Raw genomic sequence first — 27,699 nt, 5'->3', positions numbered from 1 at the left:
CTGCTGAAGTAAAGAATGAATGCCTATTTGCCTGTAACAATGATTATCGCAATCATCATAAAAGGCAGACATGCCCTTAGTGCTCTGCCCCATCTCCAATCCCTGTCAGTATGCAAATGAAGAGTCTGTAAGAGATAATAACAATCAACTAAACATTTATTCCTTTCAGCAGCATGGTATCTCCTGTGATCATAGAGAGGTGTTTCAGGCAGCGCTCTGGCTGAATTGACAGTGAAGCTATTCCGACTGACAGAAGTTATCGCAGACCTCCGATCTCAGAGTCCGTTTGCGTCTCCAAACACTTACCAGTTTTCCTGTAGCACTTTGACCTCCCTCATTCAACCACAATCCAGGTACCATTGCAGAGAAATAAGGTCCCCAAACACCAGGCACAAAAATGGGTGTTTCACTGACCTGGAAAAGCAAGAGAAAGCTCTAGTAAACCAAACCACTTGTCAAAGTAGGTACTTGACAAGCAATGTTTGGCAATACAATACTGAAAATGATTCTGGCTCCTCCACTAGAGGTACTAACATGAGCGGAGATGTGTAGGTAGAGATTTACTTGAAGGAGAATTTGAAGAAATATGGTCTCCTTCTTGCATCACAGCTGGTATACAGCTGCAGCTACTGACTGCCCAGTTGCTCCCACTCACTCCCATTTACAGAACAGCTGGGTCTGGCCATGCAGAAAGCACAGAACTGCAGAAACAGGAGCTGTATTTTACATTTCTCCAGAAAAACACCTTCCTTAGAATGAACAGTTGGACACAACACTGCTTGACTCTCATCAGAAAATATAACCGATGTGATCAGCAGCCGGTGTTTATAAAGCACTCATCCTGTATGCTTTCAGAGTTAAGAATCAAGAGGGAATCCTGCTGACAGAGGACAGTGAGATCCCCCAAGATCTGCCACCAGCTCCCGAGGCTGCCAGGGGAACCCCAAGCTCCAGTGCCCTGATGGTGCCGTCAGAAGAGTTAAGTGCTTTGGGTGGAAGCTGCAAACCTAGGCTGGGCAAAAGGGGATTTACCTGTGTTAGCCAACAGGAAATATTTGCCAGGGTAAGTGTTAGATTCTGCCCCTTAGGCTTAGCTTTACACAAACCACTCCTTTCCTCACACCTGTGAACCCTTTCATCAAGGCAGATATCTAAGCACTATCTTTCAGAAACGGAACAGGACTGTATTCTACCGCTTACACAAAAATACACCACGCACATATACACTGATATCCTGCCCCTATGCAATATTTCAGTGGTTAGACCACTCAGGATGCTGGTTCGTTTCCTTTCTCTGCTTCAGAAGACGCAAATTACCAGTTTATAAGGGTGGAGGGCATTTTCCTTCCTCTTAGAAAGCTGTTCCCCTTTCAATACACTGGAGAGACTTTCTAGATTTTTTTTTTTCTGGTTCAGAAAGAAAGGAGGTACACTATCCAGTCCAGCGAGTAAGGCACAGCACACGACAGGGAATGGGGCAGCGGGGCCTGAGTCCTAGTACTTCTTACAAAGATTAGTTATGTTGTCTGCACTGGCTGAACATGTGTAATCCTTGCAGTAGGTGCAGAAGACAGGTTATCCACCCCTGGCAGGTTCCCTGCTTCTCTTGGAAGCATGATTCATGTCTTTTCTTCCAGGACCAACAGAGGTACATACATTTGAGGTATACACAGCCATGATTTCACAGGGAAAAGAGAAGGGCAATGCATCACATGACGCATGAAAGCACTTGCCACTAGTCCGTGTTAGTGGGGTGGCTAAAGCTGCAGCTGCTGTTCTCAAGAAGATGGGAAGTGCTCCAAGAGGAGGAAACAAGAGAACTCCCTAACAAAGTAAGTCTGCATGTTTGCAATGCTGGAATGGCCAAAAAGAGAGGTCTTAGTCAATGGTTTGGGGTTTTTTCTATGTCAATGGTTTGGGTTTTTATCTATTTAGAACTTGCTCTTCATTAGCAAAATTCTAGACTTGTTAAAGGATGCTTGAGGTTTGCTATTGATTTCAGTGAGACCCAGACTTCATGTCAAAATACTTTGGAGGAGGAGTAATTAAAAATTCAGGCCTGTTCCTGTTAAACTTGATACACATTCTCCCTATATTTAAATAGGCCAAACTTTAAAGACAGTTCTTACTAGCAACTAGGGAATACGCTCCAAGATGCAGTTTACTGGCATTCATGCATCACACATGTTTAGTAAATACACCAGCAGGGAGTTTACTGCACAAACAATAGCCTGCTCAAGCCATAAACTTACAACACAGCTGATTCTTGTCATGAACTGGGAGAAGCAAGACAACAAAAAGTGTTTTCTCCAAATACATCACTACAGTGTTAAGCAATCCTGATTTCTCTTAGGAACACATCTAACAAATAAGAGCATCTTGCACAGTTCTCCCCTATCGGCTCGAGTGCGCTGACTTACTTTCACTAAAGACGTATGCGTGCACATGTGTCTGTGTGTCTGCGTAAGATTTTGGCTGCCTAAACCCATTAAAGAGCAAGAATAGCTCCACTGAATTAAAAAAGGCATTTGTGACTCCAAGTAGACAAAGCTACGTCAAAAACATTGCAAAGACATTTGGTTTTGGTTTGTTTTCTCTTAAAACTACAAATTAATACAGCTTTGAGTTTTCAACACCTCTATGGGGCAAGCCTTCTTCTACAATTTCCACAACAAAATGAAGCGCAACAGAAAGCAGTTCCTGAAATAACCTGATTTTTAGATCAATTCCACATCGCTGACCTTACTGAGAACAGAGCAGAAGGTCAAAATTCCTAGTGAGTATCTGCTCAGAACTAGTGGTGGAAGCACGCTGAGAACCCAAACGTCTCGTCTCGCTCCCATCCTATAGCTGTGGACACAACACATGTCTCTACAGGTGGGAAGGAACATTTGGGTTTTGAAGTCTCATCGCAAAATATTTTTGATGCAGTGAGCTCTGCAGAACTCCAGACTCCAGTGGGATTTCTCAAGGGAGAATCTAGCTATGGCAGATGTATCAAGCTTAAAACCCAGCTGCTACGTAGTCTGAAGAAACCAAGTAATCTAGGGATATTAAAGGCACAAAGATGCTGTGTGAAAACCAGGGAAGTTCTAAACATCAGAAAAGAAAATATAGCTTAAAAACCCCCTCAAAACACAAACACCCTTTCTTCCATCATTACTGCACAATTGACCTCGATGTCTGTTAACACCGAAAGGTTTAGGTCGACTAAAAGACCAAACTCTTCCTGGAGCCAGTACTTCTGGCCTAGTATTTTGGACATCTATGGGAATTTGCCAGGGCAGGATATTTCTGTGCTTGCTCTTCTCGAATTACACAGAGAGCTTCCTATCATCTTACTACTGAAGTACCGTTTGTACACATTCCAGCAAACTTTCAACACATAAACAGAGCAAAGGAGGGAGTTGCATATCACCACAATGACAGATATAGCCAGTGGGGTACTAGGGTATCTTTTTTTTTCTGCTGCAGGAACTTTTAACTGGAATAAAGAACACTGGCTATCACGCTGGGCTTTACTGATATCGCATATGGCATCATCAGATTTCCTATTTCCTCCTGCCACTTAAAGACTTTAATTCAGATTTTGCAGACTCTGCATTTTGGTGCACATGGAAAGGGATAAAATTGGGAAACAACATACACCCCAAACCAGATACAGGCTCTTTGACAAGCAACAGCGTGAACGTTCCTCTGCAGATATATGCGTAAGAAATAGCAAATGGTTTCCATTTCCTCTCTTTGAAATATTTGGACGACGCTGAAGTTTTTCAAGCCATGTAGCGGCTGGCATTTTGTATTTTCATAACAAGAAGTGCAAATTCTGTTTGAGTATACATACCACCCGATCCCACTAAAACACATGACTAGACATAAGAGTAAGGTTGGAGAAATAGTGCAAAGTTTGCCACAGAACCCTGAAGATAAGTACAATTTGCCAGACTCAGAGCTATTTTTGTTACACTAATACCATGTCCCTTTCATAGCTTTCTACTGCCTTCAGACATTCTTATGATGATATAGGAGGATCAATGTGGTGTCATTATTTTTTTTCGTTTAATGAGCTTAAGAAAATCCTTAATCTTTTTAGCAGAAAAACCACATCTGTTTTAGATTCATGGGCAACTGATTTTTATTTTTTAAGCAAATAAGAGATGTCATCTTTCCTTGAAAGTTAAAGAAGGGAATCAAAGGGACTCTCAGATTTTCTGCCGTCTATTTAACTTAAATTCATTCTGTGACACACTCCTATTGTGAGGCATACTAGCGTTTATTATTCTTTACATACAGTGAAACTGAAACATAGAGAGGATATCCTCCACTGAACGTTAGAATGATCTCTGCAGCATTATTGCAGCAGGAATTTGGAGATGGGAGATGAGAGCAATCTGAACCTATTCACACTTTGAATCCTAAGCAGTATCTATAAATACTTCATCTGAATATACTCACATGGAGACTATTGCCCTCATCTCTAATGATGCTGACTTACAGAAGTTGTATATTTGGACAAGTAATTCCACCTTGCAGTTGTTCTATCACTGGACAGGGAAAAATCCTTTTGTGCAGGAAAATGTCACCTTTCCATCTGTTCCCAACACAAAAGTCCCTACTTGCTCAGCCCATTATTTCAGATGAGATGAGCTTTAAGGAGTTCCAAGATTCCTGCTCATTTGAAGGGACAAAGAGTTCAACACCTTCTGAAAGGGAGAAGAAGGGGAACAAAGTTCTGTCCAGGAGAGTTTAACCTCAGTGTGTGCTTTATAAAAGATCATAATTAATATCTAAGATATGTAAACACTATAGAGCAATCAGAAACAAATGAAATGATGAATTCAGTTTAACAATATTCAGCTGTGGTGCAACTGCCAGAAGGCACTTTTTGTTATGAATAGATCATTTGGATGAGTTACAGACCAGATTTCAACCCTAGCATATGCTAGGAAAATCAGTGTCAAACTATCTAAGATCAGAAGGTATCAGCAGTACATCTGGAAGCACGCAGAAATTAAAAAGGTCCTTAAAATATAAAAAGCTACATAGAACTAAGGTGAAGTATGAAAGGACCTGTTTACATGGCACTAAGATGAGATCTGTAATGTATTTAATTTAGTTTAGCCCTTCTCATTTGCCCCTCCCTCTAAAACAAGAAGAGGCAAAAAAATTCCACCTCTACTCTAAAAGTCTATGTGGAAAAAAAGCTCTGCTTTCCATTTGTAGGCTAACGTAGAGCTCATGTAAGCGCATCAGAGGAGCCAGTGCCTTTAATATAAACTAAATTCAGCCTTCGGGACTGTCGTTTGGTACGAGGGGAACAGAATGTGGACCGTCACAGATGAGAATCCCCTAGGCATACAGCCATCCCATTAAACAAGCAAGCTGCAAGATTTATTTTCCTTAGCTTTGCTTTGCTAGACCAGCCATAATGATCAGGCACATGCTTGTGTTTCCTCCTCAGTTTTATGTAAATGTTACGGCAATGAGAGACAAGATAAAATAAAACACTGGTGAGAGCAGTTTTATGGAAGCATGGATTTCAGCAGAATTTTCTTTCTTAGCTGACACCATCTGTTGCTGGTGTAAGCTTACACAAATGCTTTATGATAACGCTGTTGGAGAATTCGGCTATTACCTGAAAAGTAAATCTTTATATATACTGCTATATACCTGTTTTCTCCAATTTTCATTTCTGCTTCCTAATATTGGGCCTCTGCTATCTGGCAGCATTCTAGTATCACTATCAGAATCTCTATTTACTTGCAATATGCCAGAGAGAGACAAAATCAAATTTCTGTGGAACTGTTCTTGACTTACACATGAAAGCAAAATTAAACCTTCATTCTACTGTCATGACTTTATTAGAGTAATCATTTGCTAATGAGAAGCTAGGTCAGAAAATTTGTTTGAAAATCACCTCACTTATCAGCTTCTATAGCCAGAAATTCAGAATAACAGCTGCTTTTGTTAGGTTAAGCAGGTATGAAAAAAAGATCTAAGATGTTAATGGAGGGGAGGGAAAGAAATAAGGAAAAGCACTGTATCAGTCACCAACTAATAAATGCTCTTTACAGTTCTGGACTTTGATCACTGACAAGTCAAATACTTTCATTAATTTCTCTGTTGACTTTTAACTTTCAAAGTTTCTGACTGACTGTGGATCGAGAATGCTGACACTCATTCATTTCAGGGGCTTTACATTGAGATATTAAATCCTGTATTAAGAAAACTATCATTTTGCTTCTGCTGACAGATGGGTCTTCTATGGCTATTCAACCACAATCTCTGACAGAAAATAAAAGAGATTCATAAAAAAAGTAGAGAATTCAAAGGGAAACCCAAGAATGTTTAATTTCTAGGTTTCTGGTTCAAACTTAGGTCATCGTAATAGCTACTGAACACGTGATTTAATAACAGCACTTTCTGGTGGCATATATATTAACTGGGTGGAGTTGGGGCATGCAATTGTATTTTTAGGGAACCGATGCCTACTCTAAAATTGCCATCCTGGCATTATTTCCCAAGCACTAACTGGGTTTAAAACAATATTTTTGGAGGCAATTCTCTAGGTTAAGCCCACGGTGAGTTCAGTTAACTTCTTAAAAGATATTTATTATTAGCAGTAATTGCGTATTAAGCACATTACAGCATTCAAGGTGCAGCCAGATGTAAAATATATTTAAGAAAATAAGGTCTTGGAACATAAGAAATGTACTCTAGAACACAAAGGAAATTAAAATTCATTAATATTTCAATTGCTATAGGTCATATACCACCAGTAATTTATTTGACTATATTTTGAGCTTGTGTCCTCTGGCCATCATCGGCTTGCTATGCAGTTGCATAGCTTGTGGTGGCAAGTCACATAGCTGTCCTCCACGTGACAGGTTGGCACCCCCTGGGCCATCCACAGTGACAGAGTTGCTCTGCAATGATACTAAGACGAGGCCACAAAAATTCTTGCACAGAGCTAACTTTATCCCACTGGAAGCACAGAAGTGGCTTGAGCGACAACAACATAGCTACAGACCGTGGACTTCGGGATTCTGCCCGGACACATCCATCCCACAGATGATTTTGTTCATCTGCTTACATGCAGTTAAAAGAATTCTGGCTTTTGTGATGAAATTATTTTCATAAATGCCTGCCTTGCTGAATACATGCTCCATCATTTGCTGCCAAAGCTATGTCACAAGTTTACCAAACTCAAAGACCTGGAAAGTCACTAAACCTTAGAGACTCCTATTTAGTTCTGAGAAGGGCAACAGAACGAATCAAAGCAAACCAAAACTGCCCAACTACGTCCATCAAGCTCGTGCAACAGCAAAAAATGCTTTCGAAGACATCTGGCAATATTTTTGCAGTATAAGATGCTGCAAGATAAGACTTCTGATTGCGGAGCCAGGCAGGGCTGAAAGAGGCAGACAGAGAGGCAGATACCACCCACACCAGAAAAAAATCACAGAAGAGAATCAAAGAGTTCTGGGCACTACCCAGAGTGTAAATTTATGGCCAGAGTGGCCCGTGGTAGGGAAGCTGAAACAGAAGCACGTACTCAGTATTATTTTTTTACCCTGATTGGTTTCTTTTGTGTCGGCTGTAGTAAAGACATGTTTTTATGTCACTCTTGTCCCCTCGCTGCCTTTAGTCTGACTGGGTAAGTATAAAGTCCCGGCAGCTGCCTACAAGCCTGAGGTGTCTCAGAGGAGAGTTTTCACCCAAAAAATGTAATTAAGAGGCTGAGAGAGAAGACATAATACTAACAAAAGACATAATACTAACAAAACAGGTCCAGTACATTTCAACCCAGCAGCTCAGAAAAGTTCCGAGTGCAGCAGACTCAGAAAGGAGATCCATGACAATATTAAAACAAAGACCTTTTTAATTTTGCTGCTTATTTTGCACTTGGTAGTAGCACAAACTTTTACAACAAAAATCAAACCACTACAACAGTCTCAAGTAAAAATTACCAGAATCTGAAACACACAGAGGGTATGCATCAAAATGCAGAGTGGGATTTGAAATTTCTAATGATGATTTGGAGCTCATATTCTGGACAAAACTTTCAGTACCACACGAGAAACAGATGAATTCTTAGGGACCACTGTTAGCTATTATTCAAATACTAACCCTTACAAGAAGGGCAACAAAACGCAAATGACACGCATACAGAACTATTTCCAGTTTTCGAAATTTTCCATAAAACATTAACTGGTCTACAAAGTATAGACCAAACAAGGTATGTGATTAATGCCCAGCAAAGAAACCACGCTCCCAGGGCAAGCTGATTGCTTCATCTCTGAAAATATTTCAGGTGAGCTATGCGATGGGGACTATATACTACACAGCCTGGCTTTGTATCTAACAAGAATTAATTAGAGGAAAGCTTCACAGAGATTATTAAACTTTTCCACTGTAAGATTTTCAAGGGTAAATAAGGAAAAGCATTTGAAAATTTTTTAACTCTCATGATTTTTAACGAAAGAATACGTTGAATTGCAATAATATTAATTATTCAACTTGCACTTAATTTATACTTAAGGGTGTTAACAGAAATTAATCTAGACCAGTGCTTCCTGCCTCAGGAGCCAAAGCCTCAAGTTGTACAAACCAGCACATCAACTTCCATGGAGATTCGTTGATTTTTACTGTCAAAAGATCCAGGCTAACACTTGTATTTAAACACTTAAGTAAGTACTCTGATTTTCAAAAAAGACAAAGACCTACGTTTCCCATTGATTTCTGGCTTAGAAGATGAAGCCACCTTGTTTAGGGACCCAAATGTGGACTTGGGCACCAACCCTTAGGAAGTACATTGGCTCTACTTCTTAGTGTCCGTAATAAGGAACGCTAGCAAATATCCACATGGGTGAGAGAGACCTCTTCAAACGAGGAGCAGCAAATCCTCGGATACAGAGGAAGATGAAGAAGAAAATCTGCCTGCTCCTGCACGTTTGTGTTGTTCCGTTCCTAAAGGTAGGGAACAAGGGAGCTCTTGAATACAGCTCCTGCAGTCAGCGCTTTGTCTCCAAGAACATCACACTAGCTTCTAAAAGCACGCTTCAAAAAGTGGACAAGACCTTACTCAATGTACTCCTCACCAAAGGCAATGACCACATACTCAAATGTTGGCTGCTTTAAAACTCATCCACCCATAGAGACTACAAGGCACTGGGAGAAGACCCCCACCCAGAGGATCCTCGTTCTTAAAACAGGTAAGCATATCAATTGAAATGCTACTCAAAACTGACAATGACAAAAAAAAATCGAATTTAGCAAAAAAAACCCCTGTTTTACTCAGTTGTATTTTATTTTACCTTTTAAAATGCAACAGATCAGACCCTTGCCAAGAGCAGGGAATGCAAGAGGTCACAGGCTGCACTTGTGTAAGCAGCTTTTCTGGAGGTCTGCCACCAGAAGCTGGTTTGAAGTTGCATTTCTGAGAAAAGTTTCTGATGGGCACTTACGGGGCTTAACTAACTCACCGTACTCCTTGACAGAGCAGGAGACCCCTCCGTAGGGCAGTCCATTTTCAACAGCAGCCAGGTCCAGTCTCTTCATCTGAGCTGACTGTGGGTATTTTCTATTTTTTTTTCAATATGCTGCATCAATTTTCAGCCAATGGTATGTACGGTATTAGAATGTCTTAAGGAACAGCCACATGAATAAATTATTATGGGCAAAACCAGGAGGTCAGTTGCCCGGCAAAACCACCTCTACTCATCATCTTTCTGTGGTGTATCTTGTGACAGATCCCAGGGACCTCGCACATTCCACAGGAAACCAGGACCAGGAGTGCTGCTGCAGAGTTGCTGACATCGTGCAAACACACACTATAGATTACTCCGCTAATTTCTTCATCTGCCTCTACTCTTATTACTTGGTCATACAAAAGAATTTAAAAATTCACTTTTTTTCCTTTTTTAAATACTAATCTTATGAAAGAAACTTGCAATATCAGCCTTCAAATGTTAACCAAAGCTGGAAAACTGAGATTTGTTTTAAATATTAAATATTTTTCACATTATAAAATTCTACCATTTTCCTGAGGGGAAAACACAATGCAAGTCTAGTACCTACCTCTACCATTGTCAACTTTCTACTTCCTCTCTTTGCACTCCCAATTCAAAAACAGAACGCAAAAACAGGAAAAAAAGAAGAAAATTATTATTGGAAGCAAAATGCTCTTAGTTTTGTTTGCCTTCCTATTATCTATTTTTAAATGGTGAAATGTTAATATCACTTTTCTGCCAAAAAATATATGTTTATAAATCTCCTTTTCAGTCAGGTACTTAGCCGCCAAACTCTCACAAGGTTGTCAGCAATGTCCTCGTAGCTCCCTCCCATTCAAATGTTCTCCTAGCTGCACACAGGGAGCCTGTCCCTCCATATACTTTTTGATAGAAGCATGAGACAGCCTACAACCTATATTCTCATTACTCTATGTCATAATAAAGGAGTTGTGAGGAGGATCAGAGATACCACACACGGATGATCCATGACCCACTGTTTAAAAGCAGATGATGCACCACAGTAAAAAGGTGCAAGGAAGTGTTGGGAGATGTGATGCACCTCTCAGCCACCTTATCTTTATCCAGCAGCACTCTGGCCACAGAAGCTGAGAGGTTCACATCTGAACAATGTGTTCTTCAAGTCATGTTTCAATTGTTTGCTGAAATTTGCCTGCTCTTTGCCAAAGATGGGGGCTGTAATAAGACATGAATGTTTAGGTCGTGAGAGGTTCTCCTGCCCCTCTGCTCTGCCCTGGTGAGGCCACATCTGGAATATTCTGTCCAGTTCTGGGCCCCTCAGCTCCAGAGAGACAGGGAACTGCTGGAGAGAGTCCAGCGCAGAGCCACAGAGATGATGAAGGGAGTGGATGAGAAACGGTTGAAGGAGCTGGGTCTCTTTAGCTTGGAGAAGAAGAGGCTGAGGGGTGACTTCATAAATGTTTATAAATCTGTCAAGGGGGAGTGTCAGGAGGACGGAGCCAGGCTCTTCTCAGTGATGTCCAATGACAGGACAAGGGGCAATGGGTACAAGCTGGAACATAGGAGGTTCCACAGAAATATTAGGAAAAACTTTTTCACTGTGAGGGTGACAGAGCCCTGGCACAGGCTGCCCAGGGAGCTTGTGGAATCTCCTTCTTTGGAGACATTCAAAACCCCCCTGGAGACGTTCCTGTGTGACCTACTCTGGGTGATCCTGCTCTGGCAGGGGGGCTGGACTAGATGATCTTTTGAGGTGCCTTCCAACCCCCAAATTCTGTGATTCATGATTTAGAAGTTGGCCACTCAAAAGCACAAGTTACAAGAGGAGCACAGCTTAACTGTATCTGTGTTAGGAGCTATATGGTACCATGCTACCTGTAACCACCTTGTGAGACAAACGGTTAGAGAGGGGCGACGTAAAAATCAATGTTCTGGAATAGACGCAAACTTCTCAATCTTCTCTGAGACCCACAGAGAGCTGGCAGATTTCTGCCTGCGATCTCCCGACCACTGAGTGATGTTCGCTGTCCCACTGTGAGCAGCAGAGTCCCTTATCTGCATTCATGTGGGTAATCCACCCATGAAGCACTAAAAAACTAAAATACATGCATCGAAGTCACTAACCTCACATGTGATGGCAGAGAATGGCAGCTTGGGGGCATGCAGTTCTGCCACCTTGGAAGTTGGATCCTGAGACTCCTGTTACAATGAGGCAAGTCCTGAACACTGTACAGGTGAAACTGAACCCAACAAACAGAAAATTTGAACAATAAGTCTATCTTTTGACTTGAGCAAAAAGACCCAGATGGTAGAAGAGTACTCCTGAGACCAATGGGCTGGGGAGGCTGCTTGTGTTCCAACAGATGATCTTCTAAAGAGACAGCACACACTAAAAGGTGTTAGAGGGGTAGATGTATTTGTTTTCTGTGTGGAAAAATTATGCTGTCTTCTTTACAGAAGGAAAAATTTCATGAGGAATTGTCAGGTGGTTGAGACACTGGACAAAAGAACTAAGAACTGTCCCCAAAGAGGGGCTGAAGCAAGTGGATGAAACATCTGGATCAGTACAAGGAAAGGCCAGGACGGTCTAGAGAGTAGTTTCAGAATAGTAGTTAAGTCATTCAGAGTCATATATGAGACCACAACGGGAGCAGAAAGAAGTCTAAGCACAGTATCTGCCTCTAGAACTGTCCCTGGGTTTGCTTTCCCCAAACACAGAAAAATAATACCGGTGTCCTCAACAGAAAACTTGCACCCCTGTTAAGTTTCTGCTCCTTGGGTGTGAGGTTAATCTCCTGCATTTATTCCAGGAAGCAAACTTAGAAGCAAGCCTGGGACAACTTGAGAGTTTCAGCTTTGGAAGAAGTTAAATCAGACTGAATTCATGGGTAATCTTTCCAGACTCATTCAGTGTCCACCATTTCCATCTGCCTAAATCAGATATGCAAGAACTTCAAACATCTTATCAGCGACCCTGACAAAATGCTCAGCTTTGAAAAAAAACCTTTAAACTAGAAAAATTTTGACTGTCCCAAGCTTGAACATTCACATAAATATACTTCTGCCTTTTATCAGAATCCATTAACATCAAGTGTATTTTATGTCTCAACTTGGGAAAGTGTAAAATGTGTGCACAGTCGTATCACATCTTTTTCTTTGTATTCCCAAAGGTCAAGATTTCTTACATAAACTGGCAAAAGAAGGCCTTTAATCTGTTAAATTGTTTTTAAGATCCAAATCAGAAAAAAAGAAAGCTCACGTCTGTGACAGATTCAGGATCTTTTTGCTAAGCACTTAAGCACTAGCAGTTCTGCAATGATTTATTTTATTGTTTTATTTAGTGAAATGTCTGGATATAGATATACAGATTAACTTCTTTTTTTCTTCCCCTCATGTTTACTGTGTCGCCTTCCTTGAAATGGGAACTATGAGTGTTTTGATAAATGGACTGAAAGGTTGTCTGGTTACCCCATAGCTTCTACTTGTGTCCTCTGCTGAAATGCTGCTATGTACCCTTCTAAAGCGATGCTTCTCCATGACTCACAGCCATTGCTTCTGTGCCTCTCACAACAATAGCTCACTGGGGATATAAGGCCTCAAACGAGCTAGCTCAATTTATACCAGCCATTTATTTTCACTTCTCCTCCAATGATAGATACTCTCCCAAAATGCCAGTGCATGTGAAGATTATAAATCTTCTAGCCGAGACAACTAACTGCAGGCCATTTTAAATATGTACTTTACAACACTACAATTTGCTTCTGTGGTAAATTTCTGAAAGCTCATCACAATCGGAACTAATTCTTCTCGATGTTTAAAAAAAGTCAGAAACTCAAACCGAAGATCCATATAGCCCGCTAACCTGTTGTTAACAGTGGCCAGTAACTGATGGCTTAGGGAAGAGCAGAAGAACAGACTAAACATACAGTAATTCTTCCCCAGAACATCCTTGCAATCCCCAGCGAGTTGAGGTTCAAGCAAATTTCTGCTCTTACTTCCAATCAATACGAGAGCCCAGGTCTTCAAAAGTCACCGTCTGAGATTTCAGACAAAACACATTCTTGACGAACGTTAGCAATCTCTCACTAAAAACCTCCATTTGTACTTTAGAAATTTACTATAATCCGTAATAGCCTTTCCAAGAACGCTGGAGTTTTTTAAGTGTCTCAGAATTATTTGTTTAGCTTACAGACCTTCAACTTTAGTTCTGGTTCCTAAACAATCACACTTCAGGCACCACCCGCGGCACTACCTTATTTTAGGACACTAGTGAGATCTCATCCCAATCTGAAAGGTTAGGAACCGTGTCACAAACACTGGTGGATGCTGCACCTCACTCACCAGATACAAACCCAACTCCACCTCCAAATGATACTTAAAACCCCAACAGGCCTTCGAGCCAAACTCTGTGTAGTCCAAGGCAGGCCCAGTCCTTGTCACTGTGGCTAGAAGACAGGGGGGTGACATGCTAGGCCAGCACGGGAACATGAGAGAAACGTCTCTGTGAGAGATTTCTAGCACTGACCTTTTCCCAAAGAGCTGATGGCAGAATTGTGCATTGTAGGAAGATATGAGCTATCCTGCCTCCTACCCTTTCCTGGTGATTGCATTGTAAGATCCTCGTCTTCTCTTGAGAAGTATTTTCATAGATACCTCTAATATGCATGCTAAGGAGTCTTGATAACTCCAGTCAGCTAATCTCAGATGTTGACAATCTTGAATAACTTGGAGCTTAGTAGCTGATGTGATAGAAATTCAAGGCAAGGATGGGAAAGAAATCTCAGATGTGGCATTTAAACAGGAAACTCAAGGGGGTTTTGCATGTAGGTATTATTCCTAACATTATTCATGGGGGAAAATTATTCCCCAAAATCTGCAGTTCTTAACTGCAATCAATCAGAAATATCAAGGAAAACCAAAATATTTTCAAATGAGGTCTGGTGTATTTATGTACTCTAGATGACCAACACATGTACCTTAAGGCCCTTCTTATTTATTTATTGCATAATAACAGCTAATTTTAGAGATTTATTTTCCTTTTCACCATTAGGTAAGTATTCCTTCTATAATACTGAATGACACTATCATACTTACAGGTAAAATAAACCTTCTGCGATACCTCTGAGTTACTGGAAGTAGATTTACATTACAGGGGATATTCTATCATACACTATTTTAAACATATTTTTAAACATTTGAATAACTAAATGAGTAAATCCTGAGAACCTTACTTGGTGTTTATTCAGTCCCTACTTACTGAGACAAACTCCCAAGGAGAGAGTAAACACTGAGAGAGAACCTCAGGCCTTCACTCACAGTTATAAACAATGAACTCAGCATAAACTGTGACTCCCAGCTGACACTGGGAGAAAAGCAGCAGCTCATACTTCCCTCATTTTGCTTCCAGAATGATTACATGAAAAGAGATTTACTTTCTCCCTAGTAAATGATGCCCCATGTAAGATCTTCCCCAACCCACAGCTGGCGCAGCAACAGGAAACTTAGATGAAGAACTACGGATTCATGAGAAGCTGAATAAAATTGGAAATGGAGGAAAAAAAGCCTCTGTCTAAATACTGATGAACTTTGTCTGACTGGGGGAATTGTCATTGTTAAGAAAATTAAAAAGATACTCAAGAACACCTTTGCATCCATACATCTTGGACCGTGGAATGCTTAACACCCAGCACTCACATATCACACCTTTCATTAGAGTTGTCTGTACAGCTTCATTTTCATGCTTGTATTTCAAGTGGATAAACTAAGGAAAGGCAACAACATGACAGAATCATACAGCTAACCAGCAGCACTAAAGAAAACTGGGTATATTGACCTTGAATTCCACACTACTCATTGCAAATATGGTTAATCCAAAAATGGTAACACTAACAGAAACATATTAAGCTGTTTTCCATAGAATTATTGTACTCCCTTGAAAATTCTACTTAATTGTTTCAAGGCCCAAAGACAACCTAACTGATGACCAAGGACATCTCTTACCATATTTCATTTAATTTGTATTTTAGATATTCTTTTACAGTTCAGTTAAGTTTTTATAAGAAATGGAGCACAAAAAAGAGTCCTTTTAGTTCACCCTGAGATCTAGACACACAGAATAAGCAGGTTGTTCAATATGCCTCCTCACAAAACGAAGACAGACAAAGGATCTGGAGAGGCCATTCATTATACATGACTAAGCTTGTGATCGGAGAGAAATGCCCTATCCAGCTCTCCTCAGGACAGAACACTCCAGGAAGACACTCGCGTTTGCTCAGGTCTGTGGGCTTCAGGCTAATAGATTCTTCTGGCTCTAGAGAGGAGCAATCAGAATTGGTTAGCCTGCAGCGTCGGTAAGAGTGTTGTACCTGTCAGGTCTGATATCATTGCTTTGACTAACATAAAAAAGACAAAAAATCTGCTACAATGAAGGGCTGCTGCCGCTGCTGGACTTTCATGAATAAAACTAAGAATAATAACAACATATAAAGAACAAACCAACACTGAGTTGTTTTATCCCATCCTCTACAATGGAGCACTGCTATGGTATCTGAACATCCGTGAAGGAAGACAGTTTTATAACTTTCCGCGCCACAGAATCCAGAATACAATGTCCTTCCTACAACCGGAGAAATAAAATCCCCAAAACCCCTTCAAAATATGCAACTGCTATAGTTAGGAAATAAAGGTGCAAGGTGTTAGCTGCTAGAGCTAGACCTACAAACACGTAACCTTCAGTCCCACAGTGCTTTAAGTAGAGAGGCCCAAATTAGACAGCCCAATATTTCTGGCAGCCAGACCAGATAAATCTTACTAATGTCAACAAGAGTATGCAAGAAGCTCAGTCTCTCTTGCTCACTCTTTCTCAGGCAAAACACGAGAAAAGGAGTAAAGGACAGGAGAAGAGCCCTATTAGCAGCCAGACCTGGAAGCAGCCCAACAAAAGCCTTTGTATCCATTGTGCTTAAATCAAAAAGTACAGAAAATCCCAAGAAGGAAGAAAACAGATCTCTGGTTTACACATTGTTTATCATGTAGTGCAATATACTATTGCCCGTAGGGTGCAAATGCTGTCATTTCAGAACATGGAAGAACCGCAACATATAAGGCAAAATTTCTGACTCCAATGTCATACACTCCCAAAGCACTGTATAGGTGCAGTTTGCAAAAGCAATGACATAACAATTAAAAACTTACTAAACTATGAATTGCCTCAGTCTCTCACCTCACAAAACTGGAATAACAGCTCTTACTCTCTTACCCCATTCATTCACTGTTGCAAAGAACCCCAAGACCACCGCGGAGAAGGCAGTGCAGCAAGATTTAGTATCATAAATCCGACACCCTAATACACGGCTCTGTGTCACACGGGGTAGTTTGCAGTTAACCACAATATGGAAACCACCCTGTCTCTTGGGTTTTTCAAAGCAAGTGTTTTCACTGGTGTCAGGGAGACGTCTCTAGAGTATCAGCCTTCATACAGTCTCCACAAAGAGTATTTTCCAAGCATTTGCTCTGTCCACATCTATTCGCTGAGTCTTGAACTCAACTGACCTGTTCACAAAAGGGAAGGAGAGTTGACTGCAGTTTTCTGGACATGTTACTAAGCATTATCTAATTTGCGTACAACAGAGATTATACTGCTTTTAGCTCCATCGCTCCAGTAAGGCAATGCAGTGTTGAACTTGGATGTCTGTGACAGGCATACACTAAATAGGAACGTCCCATTCTCCCAGTCACCAAGGCATACCTTGAGCTTTGAATTATGACAGGCCAGGAACAAAGGAATCTTGATCATAACAGAAACTTTTAATAACTCATTTACTGAGAAAGCCTCCCTTTCATCTCAGCCAAGCTTTAGGAAAGGCTGGGAGGCAAGCAGAAATAAACATTATACAGACTCACCACTGCTGGCTCTAAAGTAAACTCTCCAACTTCCTATTTACATTTCAAGATCTTAAGCTTTGTGGTTTACTAGTTCTGCAAGTAAGTGCTTTGGGTTTTGGAGACTGCCTGCACATGATCTCCCACCACTACTGAAGTCTTCCTAGCTTTTATTAATATAATAAGGAGGTCAGAAAAGCAACAATCTTTTCTATACCCTGCTAGCAGAAATATTTTACTTCTCGTCCTTTAAATATAAAACAAAGCAAGCAAAGCATACGATGTCAAATTAATACCAGCAAAGGGGATATTACAGGTTTGTTTGTTTCTTTTTCAAACCAAGGATGCTAGAACATGGAATGAGACAGCTGTATTTAAAGGAGGGTGTGGAGGACTTCTCTGAGGGACATGTAGACAGCGGCAGCAAATTTATGCTTATGGAATCCTTCTAAGGCCATAGGCTGAAAAGGCACCTAAATAGGCTCCATGACCTTTTCCTCGGAAGGCTGAATCTGTGTATGCTAAGGACAGGCAACCTGTAACAACAGTGAAATAAATATGGTTTTGATTTCATGCAGCCCTCTCTGAATGTAAAACATCTTCATTAGCTGGGAAGTCAGCACGGTGACTGCTGCCAAATGCAATATATAAGCCAGCAGAACTGAAGTGAATGAGGACAGAGCAAGGGAGAGGTTCCTGCGATACTAATTTATCTCTCCCATTCGAAAAGCACTAGCTCTGTGACTCATGTGCGGAACAGGCCTTACAGAAGAGAAGAATAATAAAAAAAACAAGAGGGCAAGCACTTATCAATTTCATAATGTTCTCACAGAGCGTTTCCAAAACTTGTCCAGGATGCCCTCACTCCAATAGTTTTGCTTTTGTTTTCAGGTTTTTTCCTCCTGCATTCCTCACCCTTCCCCCCGCTCGCCCAACCCTCCCAAACCCAGCCCCTTTCCCCTGGTCAGGAGAAGGACAAATCGCTGCCTTTGCTAAACCCTGGGTCACAGCCAGTTGGCACTCGGACATGCTGCCCTGGGCTTCTGGCCCTGTCCCCTCGGAGACTGCACGTTCCACATCAGGGGTGCATGTGCAGCAGTGAGTGAAGAGTGCTAGGCTGAAGTGCCACACGCAGTCCTCCGACTCACTCTCCAAAAACACGTTGCTTCGTGCCATCCCCCTGGATTAAATATAGCTGGCAAAGCAAGTACCAGCCTACTTAGTCCCTGCAAGTTTTCCCTTCATCACAGATGATTTCAGGCAGCTAAGGAGTCCCTGTGTAGTCATTACTCAAAAGTCTGCTGCTTTAACAACGTGGCATGTTCTTGAAGAAGAGACTCTGGTATCAGAGCCAAAATATACTGAATCCACTTGCTGGTCTGGCTCCCACCGAGATTACAGAGATCAGGCTATGAGAACACTTTGAGCCAGCATGTCTCTGCAGTCTCCACTCCAGGATGTACTGCAAAGGACACGTACTGTGCATGCTTTTGGGGGTGGAAACGTGCTTTACACTCTATTTGTGTGAACAAAGCTGGCAGCTCGGGCGGATATTGTGGAGCAAAGAAGCTTTATTGTGTTTGCCAGTCATCACGAGAATCAAATGAACAAATTTAGAATAAGCAAATTGGACTGAAGTTCCTTTAGCTGAAAACAAGCAAAGACCAGTCAAAAGAGAGCATGGGATATTCTTCCTGAAACAATCCATAGTAAACACTGGGACAGCAAAATGATCTGCCCATTTTGCTGTTCGTGTAGTGGCTCAAGCTCTGTCTTTTAGACCACGTAGTAAATCTGAAAAGAATGAAGATAAATTTCTTGTGCCTCTCCAATTAACAAAAAATGACTAAATTACAAGCTTCAAACCACATACACATTATCACCCAGGGAGAAAAAAACTTTGCACTAAGCCAGGTGAGTCAGTTCCTGATGACAAGTGTCAGAGTAGTAACAAAAACAGATGCAAAGGAAGAGACTCCATCTACACCTGAAAAGATTCCCTGACAATCCCAAAAAAAGTTTTGAGTACAGAGAGCAGATAAAGGAGTGACTGATGAAGCACACAGACCACATCACCAAAAGAAGACAGAAAAAAATATCAGAGACTCTGGATAGGAAAGACAAAAATCTTGTATATTTGAGACTCAGAATGCCAGCAAACTCAGACCCCTCCGCCTTGTAAGCTGAAATCAAGCCAGACGATGTTCCCATTAGAAGCTGCCCTGGCTATTTCTTTCAGCTGTGAATCCAAAAAGGTGTTACAGCAAGAATGACAAATATTTTCATAACGAAAACTGTTCTGGGGCAAGTGCAGAGCAGAACACTTATCTCTAAGCGAGTCTAGTTCACCACAGAACAGGCAAGACAGATAAAGAGCACATACCCCATACACATACAGCATTAGCAAGGGCCCCATACTGCAGGCAACAAAAGAGAAAAAGGGCTGTTGCAAAAGATCCACGCTCTCCTTCACAGTGGGTTTCGTTATTTCTGAACCTTGCAGCTCTGCATGTGCGCTCTCCATAAAAGTGCCTCTTCCCTCAGTGTGCCCTAGTGACTCCACAACCCTCACTACACTCAATTTTCCCACTCCAGAACTATCGTTTATTTCTGCTCACCGTTTTAAATTACTTCAAATTCCTTTCACAATCTCTGGCTAGGAAAGTCTAGTCCCAGTCTGGTCCCAGTCTGTTAGATGCCACACAAGTTTACTCGAACCTGTAGTATCTTTGACAAAAACCTTACAATCTAATGATTTTGAGGTTAAAAAAAGAGTTTTATTATGTGAATTTAGTGCCCACAAAAGAAGTGCTGTGCTGGTATCATGGGAAATTGCAAGTACTATCTACCAGAAAGAAGCAGCAGTACTGCTAGATTACTTGTTCCAGGGAATACAAGGAAACTTGTGTACAGGTACCCTGTCACGCTACCTGTTCATATTACCGTTTTGCTCTTTGCTACCTGGCACCTGAGAGTTAACTCAATTCTTGGTGGTTTTACACATCTGCAAAAAGGCAAGCACGATTGTGTTCACAGCTGGGACAAGATAATACAGATATTTGTACCTGAAATCCCTCTGGTCACATAAAGGTTTCAGAAGAAAACAAAGGATTTTTGAAACCTTTACAATATCCCGTAAGACACTGGCATGAAGACAGGCTTTTAGGGAAACCAATTACATTATTCCCAGAAGTTACGGAATGTCTGTTAGACCCATACAAACTACTAGTTAGAAATAACATGGAAGCTCCTATTTCAATGCCTCAAACCTGCTGCTACTTTACTGTGAAAATCTACTCACACGTTTTGTGTAGTTGCCATGGCTACACAAGGGAAGTCTCCTAAAAGTTCCAAAACTAAATGTGGGTGCTGAAGCTTACAGACCCTGTCTACAAAGCACGACGGCGTGCAGCAGCCCACTCGGAAAAGGCAGCTGTTGAGTATCCATCACCTGAGAGGAATACCCACGCGGCACAGCCAGAACAAAGCTGCAGCAAACAAACCCCAGCCCAAAACTAAGGGACAATCCTTCACAAGGAAAAGGACAGTTTATTTGCCATTCCAAATGCAAATTCTGCCGAGGACTTTTGCTAAGGCAAAGGAAGCAGCAGAGAATCATGTAAAATGAATAACTGGCCAAAAATATTCAGAAAACCATCTTTTCTTTTCTTTTTCCTCATGGATAATGGATGAGCCCTGAGGTAGCCGTGACTTTCAGCAACTACAAACTCAGACCTGGACTTGGATCAGTAACCTAATTACAACATGCTTTTTACCTCTTTCATGAACTATTCAAGTACCTCAACAGCAACACAAAGTGCTTTCTGTGTGTCTGATTACCCCAAACTGTCAGTGGTTAATTCCAAAAGTGTATCCTCACTTAAAAATGGCAGTTCTACCACAAATTAAACTATTATAGCCATGAGTAAAATTAGGTTCCACATTTGTACTTTCTAAAATATCAAAGGCATGATTAGCAAAGTCTTTTGTTCAAGATCGCTAGAGTCCTTGAAGTAATGAAAACTGGGTCATAGAGTAGTTTCTCTTAAAGTTTAAAGTAAACGCCGTGTTCGAGCAATACCTGCTTCTGTGACTCATGGAGTATTCGGTCCAGAGTGTGGAAATACTGTACCAACACCCATCCACCAACAGTGATACCCCTGCCCTCACCAAAAAAGGAGGAAGGGGGGGCAAAGCGAGGCGTAGCAGATGATTTTGAACAGATTCCTGTTAGGGTCCCTTGAAAGAAATCCAACCGTATTTTCACCCTGCCTTCTGTTTTCTGAATTTCTCCTGACAGTTGGCTCTTTCATTTGCCAGAACCACAACAAAGGACGGCCTTGAGTTTCCACACAGGCCATTTTCTCCCTCTCTTCGTCTCTGATCATCTCACAAAGGTATTATTGTTGCTGGCTCACTGGGGCTCAGTGCACCTGAGGCAGATCAAAGGCACTTTTTAATGCCCGCCTGACCACACAGGTCTCTCTCCCACTGCATTAAATTAAACTCGATGATTAATCTCTGTAGCCCTGAGGGTCCCTTGGTGCGCACAGAGAGAGAAAATATATATTTCTATCAAAACACAAGTATAATATACTTTCATTTTATAGCCCTAATTAAAAAAAGGAACAGCTAATTTCAGCCAAATGCAGCTGCATATAGGTCTCATTAAAACACAAATACAACTGCTCTGTGTGTTCCACATTCACTCCGCCTAGTGTACGCAGGTAATAGATAAAAGAACAGTAAACCAAAGTCCTTTCCCAGATTAAATCCAGAGGAGTTTAGAATTTGTTTTTTGTCTGCTAGCTAGAGATTGCTATACCTCTGAGCAGATGAGTGAAGGAAGGCAGTTAAGGAAAAGATTATAAAATGCTGAGTAGTTACATTTAAATTAAAATCTACTTAAATCTAGCCAAAAACTGAACAAGCATCTATTCCCAAGTTTGCATTCAAGTGACTAAGAGCCTTGTAAGATTCTACCTTGTCTATAGTTTGTCTATGACTTTGGGGTTGCTTTAATCACAGAACAGAACACTGATCAACGTCGATGTGGACTTTATCATGTCACTTTTGTCATATTAGCAGATTTAAGGGAGCCACATCTCCCATGGTCAGGGAGAATGCACACAGAAAGTGTCATGCAAGCGTTTCATATGGCTATGCCATGCTCTAGTTTGGGAAGGAAAACAAACTACAGTTGTGAAGCAGGTCTGTGTTAGAACTTAACAATATCCATATATTAAAAATTAATAAACTACCACACACATGTTCCTCCTCCAGGATTAGTTATACTGAAAGAGTAAGTTAGAGCCAGCTGGCCCACTTCCAGCTGCTCAACATGCCCTTAGACCTTTTAGGGAAACTGTCTGCGAGCTCTTCAGCTCATTTCGGTCCAGTATTTTGTCTCTATTAACCCAACTCATTTTAAAGATTTAAACTAACTCAGCTAAATGAAGGAGGTTAGGAAGAGATCATACAAACAGTTTCTTCTGAAAGGGCAGAAACCTCTACCAAAAAACCTGGAAATAATAAAAGTAGTGGCAGGCTCGGAAGGTGATTTCTTCCCTTAGAGCTGGTCTTTGCAGGATGCCCTACCTGCCCTCTGATAGACAAAGAGATACGAATGTCAATTTTTCAGAAACAGAGTAAGCTAAAAGTAGTGGGAGTTTGAGGTTTGAAACTGTTGTTCAGGAAGGAATCCAAATATATTCCAACTGATCTACAGTATGTAAGCTTTTGTTAAATGCTCTGCTTCACAATACTGACATTATTCATATCTTTAAATTCAACCATGTGCTAAAATGATTTGCTGAATTACAATCCCTGTGACAAGATCACCATTTATTCATGCTCAAGATCACCACAGATTCATGCTGTTACTAGGAAGACAACTTAACTTACTGTTAAGTCCAATGTTTTATTATCAGCTTCCTTTCTTTTCTCTACTGGAGCTCTCTCCATGAAGGATGTTAGTCCTCTCTTAAATCTCTAGCACTTCCATTGCCATTTGCTCATTTTGGAAAAATCCAAGTTATAATCAGTCTAAATTTAAGACTGAAATGAGTTTTAAATAAAAAATGTGGCAGAAAAGGGTACTTATCTAAATGGAATGCTTTCAGACTCATACATTTTAAAAAGGTATAAATTTCAAAAGCAGACACTAAATTTTAACTGCAATCTCAGAAAAAGCTTTTGTATTAATTCATGGAGAAAAATTAGCAAAGGGAAAATTGCTTATTGGGGTTTTTCTTTCCTTTTAGTCACTATACATATCATAATTCTACACACCACAGCAACTTTCAGGGGTAGAAGGATTTATATTGATTAAGTGAAGAGGTGGGGGAGAAGGGCTGTGACTGAAGACATGCACTCCTTCTCCAAAGACACTATTCTGTAACACATTAGTGACAGGCTTGTCACGGATAATTCAAGCTCCGAGTCTTTGGCTCAGATTTCAGGCTGCTCTTTAAGCCACTCTAGCATCATGGTTTTTACTTCCCATGTCATTTTTCAGTATTGATTTCTACTACTATTAAAGTTCTTGCTTAACAGCAAATGCATGGTAATATATAATTAATATCCAAAGGTAAAGATAGAGTTACCAGAAAAAAAATGAAGGAAAAGGGTGAGAAGGACAAAGGTCATTTTCTCCTTCAAAAACATTAGTTAGTATATTCTCCACAAATTAGGACCACACATACAACCTACCCCCATGTGGCATGAAGATGTTCCACAGATCATAGCAAGTCGCGCTGTAATTGGCTGTTTCTCACACGGCAGGTTATGTCCTTTCACATCTGCACCGATTACTCCTATTAAAATAAAATTAAAATTCTATTTCAAAGCCGAGCAAGCCAACCCTCACAAAACAGAGCTTTTCCCCACACAAACAATTCCCGAGTATCTCACACCACTGCCACAAATAAAACAGTCTATTTAGTCAATAAACAAAAGCTATTTTATCAAATCAAAGTGTATTTTTATTCCAGACACATGAGGACATGAGATTATTTCTTCCATGTGTATGTTTATCACTGTACTTTTTTAAAAAGTTATTTTGACTACAGCCTGACCTTTATTCTCTTAGGAAGTACACTAGCATGCAGAACAAAAGATTGCCCCGTTGTGAAAGGCAGTACGGTAGACTGCAGAAATGTTTATTTGTTCACAGTTTATCATGCATATACTGGCTGATGTGTTCTGTCAGGGGATGAGTTGGAGAAAGGGGTAACTTGGCAGGAGACTGGAAGGCTCCCAGTTTTGTCGTCTTGATTGGTGCAGCTGTTCTGTCCCTGTCAGGCAGAACCATCTAAAGGAAGAGAGATTGCTCCTTCCCTTTGCAGAACTGTGCTTGGCTCCGAGGAGCTTCTGCATGCAGGACACAGCAGGATGGGAGTTCAAACTCAGCAGGCTCTCAGCCTGCAGCAGAAATATACACCCGGGAGGTGCCAGAGAGGAGCTGGAGCTTGCTTACGGAATGGGGCAGACCGAGAGCCAAGCTCCAGCACACATCACGCTTCACTCCCTTATGGGGTGGCTAAAGTGGAAACTGTCATCTCCTCCTCCTCTCCTCGGCTGCGTTCTTGCACCACGTTGTGCTGTCCTCAGCAAAATGCAGCAGCCCAATAAGCAATATTCTTTCTTTTGTCTTTTTTTGTTTCCTTGAGCATTACTTTTCAACTGGCAAATTGGTCACCAGGTTGTGTATCACACCTTCACCGCAGTCTGGTGACCAGTTGCCAATACTGCTGAAAAAGATATATCCTACTCCTCCCTGTAGAAGGAACATGAAAACATTTGCTGGACATTGTGGAAGATGCCAAGTGTTACTGCTGGTTAGTACGTGAGCTTTCATTAACACCTTCTTGTGTAGGTCACCACTGCAAGATTCTGTTATTAAATGGGACTGTTAGGGTTTTGTCTTATTGTGGTTGCCATGGTTATCATGGAATTATCATTGTTGGAAGTTACCTAAATAATCAGAAAATTAAAGTCTAGAACTGTACAGCCTTTAAAATTCCATCCTTATGTCCCTTTCTCCTATCTGGCTTCTAACTATACACAGGAGTTTATTTGTAAGGAACAAAAGAAAGCCAGAAGTATGGCTTCTACCTCTTAGGCTTTTTTTTCACTGCTCAAGCACAGACATGCATGAGTTCATATTAAGAATTTTGGATAAGCTTGTCTAAAAGGCAATTTCCTGTACTAGGCAACACTGTAATAGAATTTCTTAAAGGAGTTAAAAATATTGTTCTCACTTCAGAGGGAACAAATCTATTAAACTGAATTGTCAGCATATGTTGCAAGTGTATTTCATAAACAATACAAAATTGAAGAGCCTCATGTTTCAATACAGATCACAGCAGAGTAAGCACCAGAACACCCATCAGTACATTTTCAAAACAAAAGCTTTACATCAACTACAAGAGTTATTTATCTCCAATATTTTCAGATCTTAATTCACTGTTTCAAATATCTTTTATCTTCTTCTGTGCCCCTTTTATCACTATTAAAAGATTAATATGCCTCAGTGCATTGCCATCCTTAACATCTTTTAATAGGAACACAGTTTCACTTACTAGTTCAACGATTTGTGTTCTGCTTTCACATTCCTGTTTTTCCGTCAGGATTTTCAGCTCTGTATTCTATACACTGTAGGTTAAACTAGACTTGAAAAAGACTACGGTTCTTGTTATTCACAGCTATGGATGAAGGAGTACTTGAGAGGCAGCCACACTATTCATTCTCTTTACATGCATTTGCACTCTCCAGCTCTCCTTTCGCTCCTGCTGTCTCTTTTGCTCTCCAAATCTTTTCCTTTTCCCTGTTTTTTCTACTAGTTTTCTCAGCTATTTATTACCCTTCCTACACTCTAAAAGACTGAGTTCCATCTTAGATCTTCCTCTTTTCCCAGACTACTTAGTTACAGTGTTGGTTAGCTGCAGGTTCTCCCACTGCGTTCCCGACTCCTCCTTCCGTACCGCGTCTCTTCCTCTCTGACAACAACCTATACGTTTCTTTTCTCCTGGCACTGATTTCAGTAGTCTGGTAGTGTTGGTGGTGCCATCTGGGAAAACATATTCTGACAAACAGGACTAGCATAAGCAGACTGTCTCTATCCACTGAAGTCTTACTTTGTCGATGCCAGTAGCTATATATTTCTGAAGTCTGAGCTTCTTTACAGAAGACTATAGCAAATGAACAGCTCTCTATTCTTCTTTAAATCCAAGTAATTGATTTCAGCACATGAAATTTAATGGGCAAACTTTTTGTGCGCTGAATCCAGTACTCACATCACAATGTCAATTAAATGAGGAGCCTCTGCTGTCATTTTTACATGCTCTGTGACAATCCAGGTTTTCAACAAGTTCACCATTTCAGGTCAGGTTATTATTACATCCTTTTCAAGAACACAAAACCGCGAGGGCACATAGTTTTAAACACTTTTTTGAAACCAGATTTTTAAGTCACAATTGTAGGGACACAACACATCTACAACTATGATGCTAAAATGCAGTCTTGCTTTTTGTCTCTGGATCTAGATCTCATCATTCTGAGGTAATAAGAAAAACAATCCACATGATTATTTAACCTCATCAGAAACAGTTATCAGAAGCAGCATAAATAGAATTCAACATTTTTAAAGTTCCAGAACACAACTTGTAGAAGAACAAATGCAATTTACAGCACCATAAAATACATGAAACAGAACTGGTACTTTAGCAGCTAATTATATTACATTTAGATCTAGAGAAAAATACTCTGATGAGCAATAGATTTCCATTGAACAGTACTGTTTTAATAACACTGAAACTTTCTGAGGTAAGGCTTTTTTTTAAACTATCGAACTAAAAAAACCCTCAATTTTTTTTCTGCTGAAAAACTTAGTGATTCACTTCATTATTGACTGTATTTAGATAAGGCTAAACAGCACAGTGAGAAAATGAAGCCATTGAGCCTCACCAAATGTATTTCAACATAGGTGAAACCGAGAACATCAGAATATTGTGCTGGAAAAGAAGAAGAATCTAAGTGTCAGGCCTCCCATTCCAGTTATGGATAACAAGTTCAAAGTTGCAGAAGGGGAAAGCTGTGCAGCGGCCAGTTCTCCCTCTGCTATTTTCTGCTAGTTTAGATACGCAGTATTTACATATTCTGACTCCTGAGACCAAAAGCAGCATTTTTGGTGTATATCCCTCATTGCTAGCATAAATGTAAGTGAAAAAGTCTCTAATACATTATTTAAACAAAGCATGAATTGCTTCTACAACTAAGAAGGAAGACTATGAACAAGCCTTGAACGTGAGAGTTAATGTTTTATTTT

At 40.7% G+C, this 27,699-nt stretch overlaps 1 protein-coding gene across 1 annotated transcript in view; it reads right to left on the bottom strand.

Moving 5' to 3' along the window:
• FGGY (FGGY carbohydrate kinase domain containing) overlaps positions 1–27,699 on the bottom strand; it is a gene marked incomplete at both ends in the record, with an annotated part of 59,271 nt that overhangs the window by 17,266 nt on the left and 14,306 nt on the right. The window contains 2 exons of the mRNA XM_009874864.1: positions 307–414; positions 24,084–24,187. Of these exons, the coding sequence (XP_009873166.1) occupies positions 307–414; positions 24,084–24,187 (212 nt within the window). The remainder of the gene's footprint in view (positions 1–306; positions 415–24,083; positions 24,188–27,699) is intronic.

The sequence above is a fragment of the Apaloderma vittatum genome, unplaced genomic scaffold (assembly GCF_000703405.1).
Source record: "Apaloderma vittatum isolate BGI_N311 unplaced genomic scaffold, ASM70340v1 scaffold18460, whole genome shotgun sequence".
NCBI classification, from domain to species: domain Eukaryota; kingdom Metazoa; phylum Chordata; class Aves; order Trogoniformes; family Trogonidae; genus Apaloderma; species Apaloderma vittatum.
The sequence above is the reverse complement of the archived record's forward strand: the minus strand, read 5'-3'. Positions and strand labels throughout refer to the sequence as shown.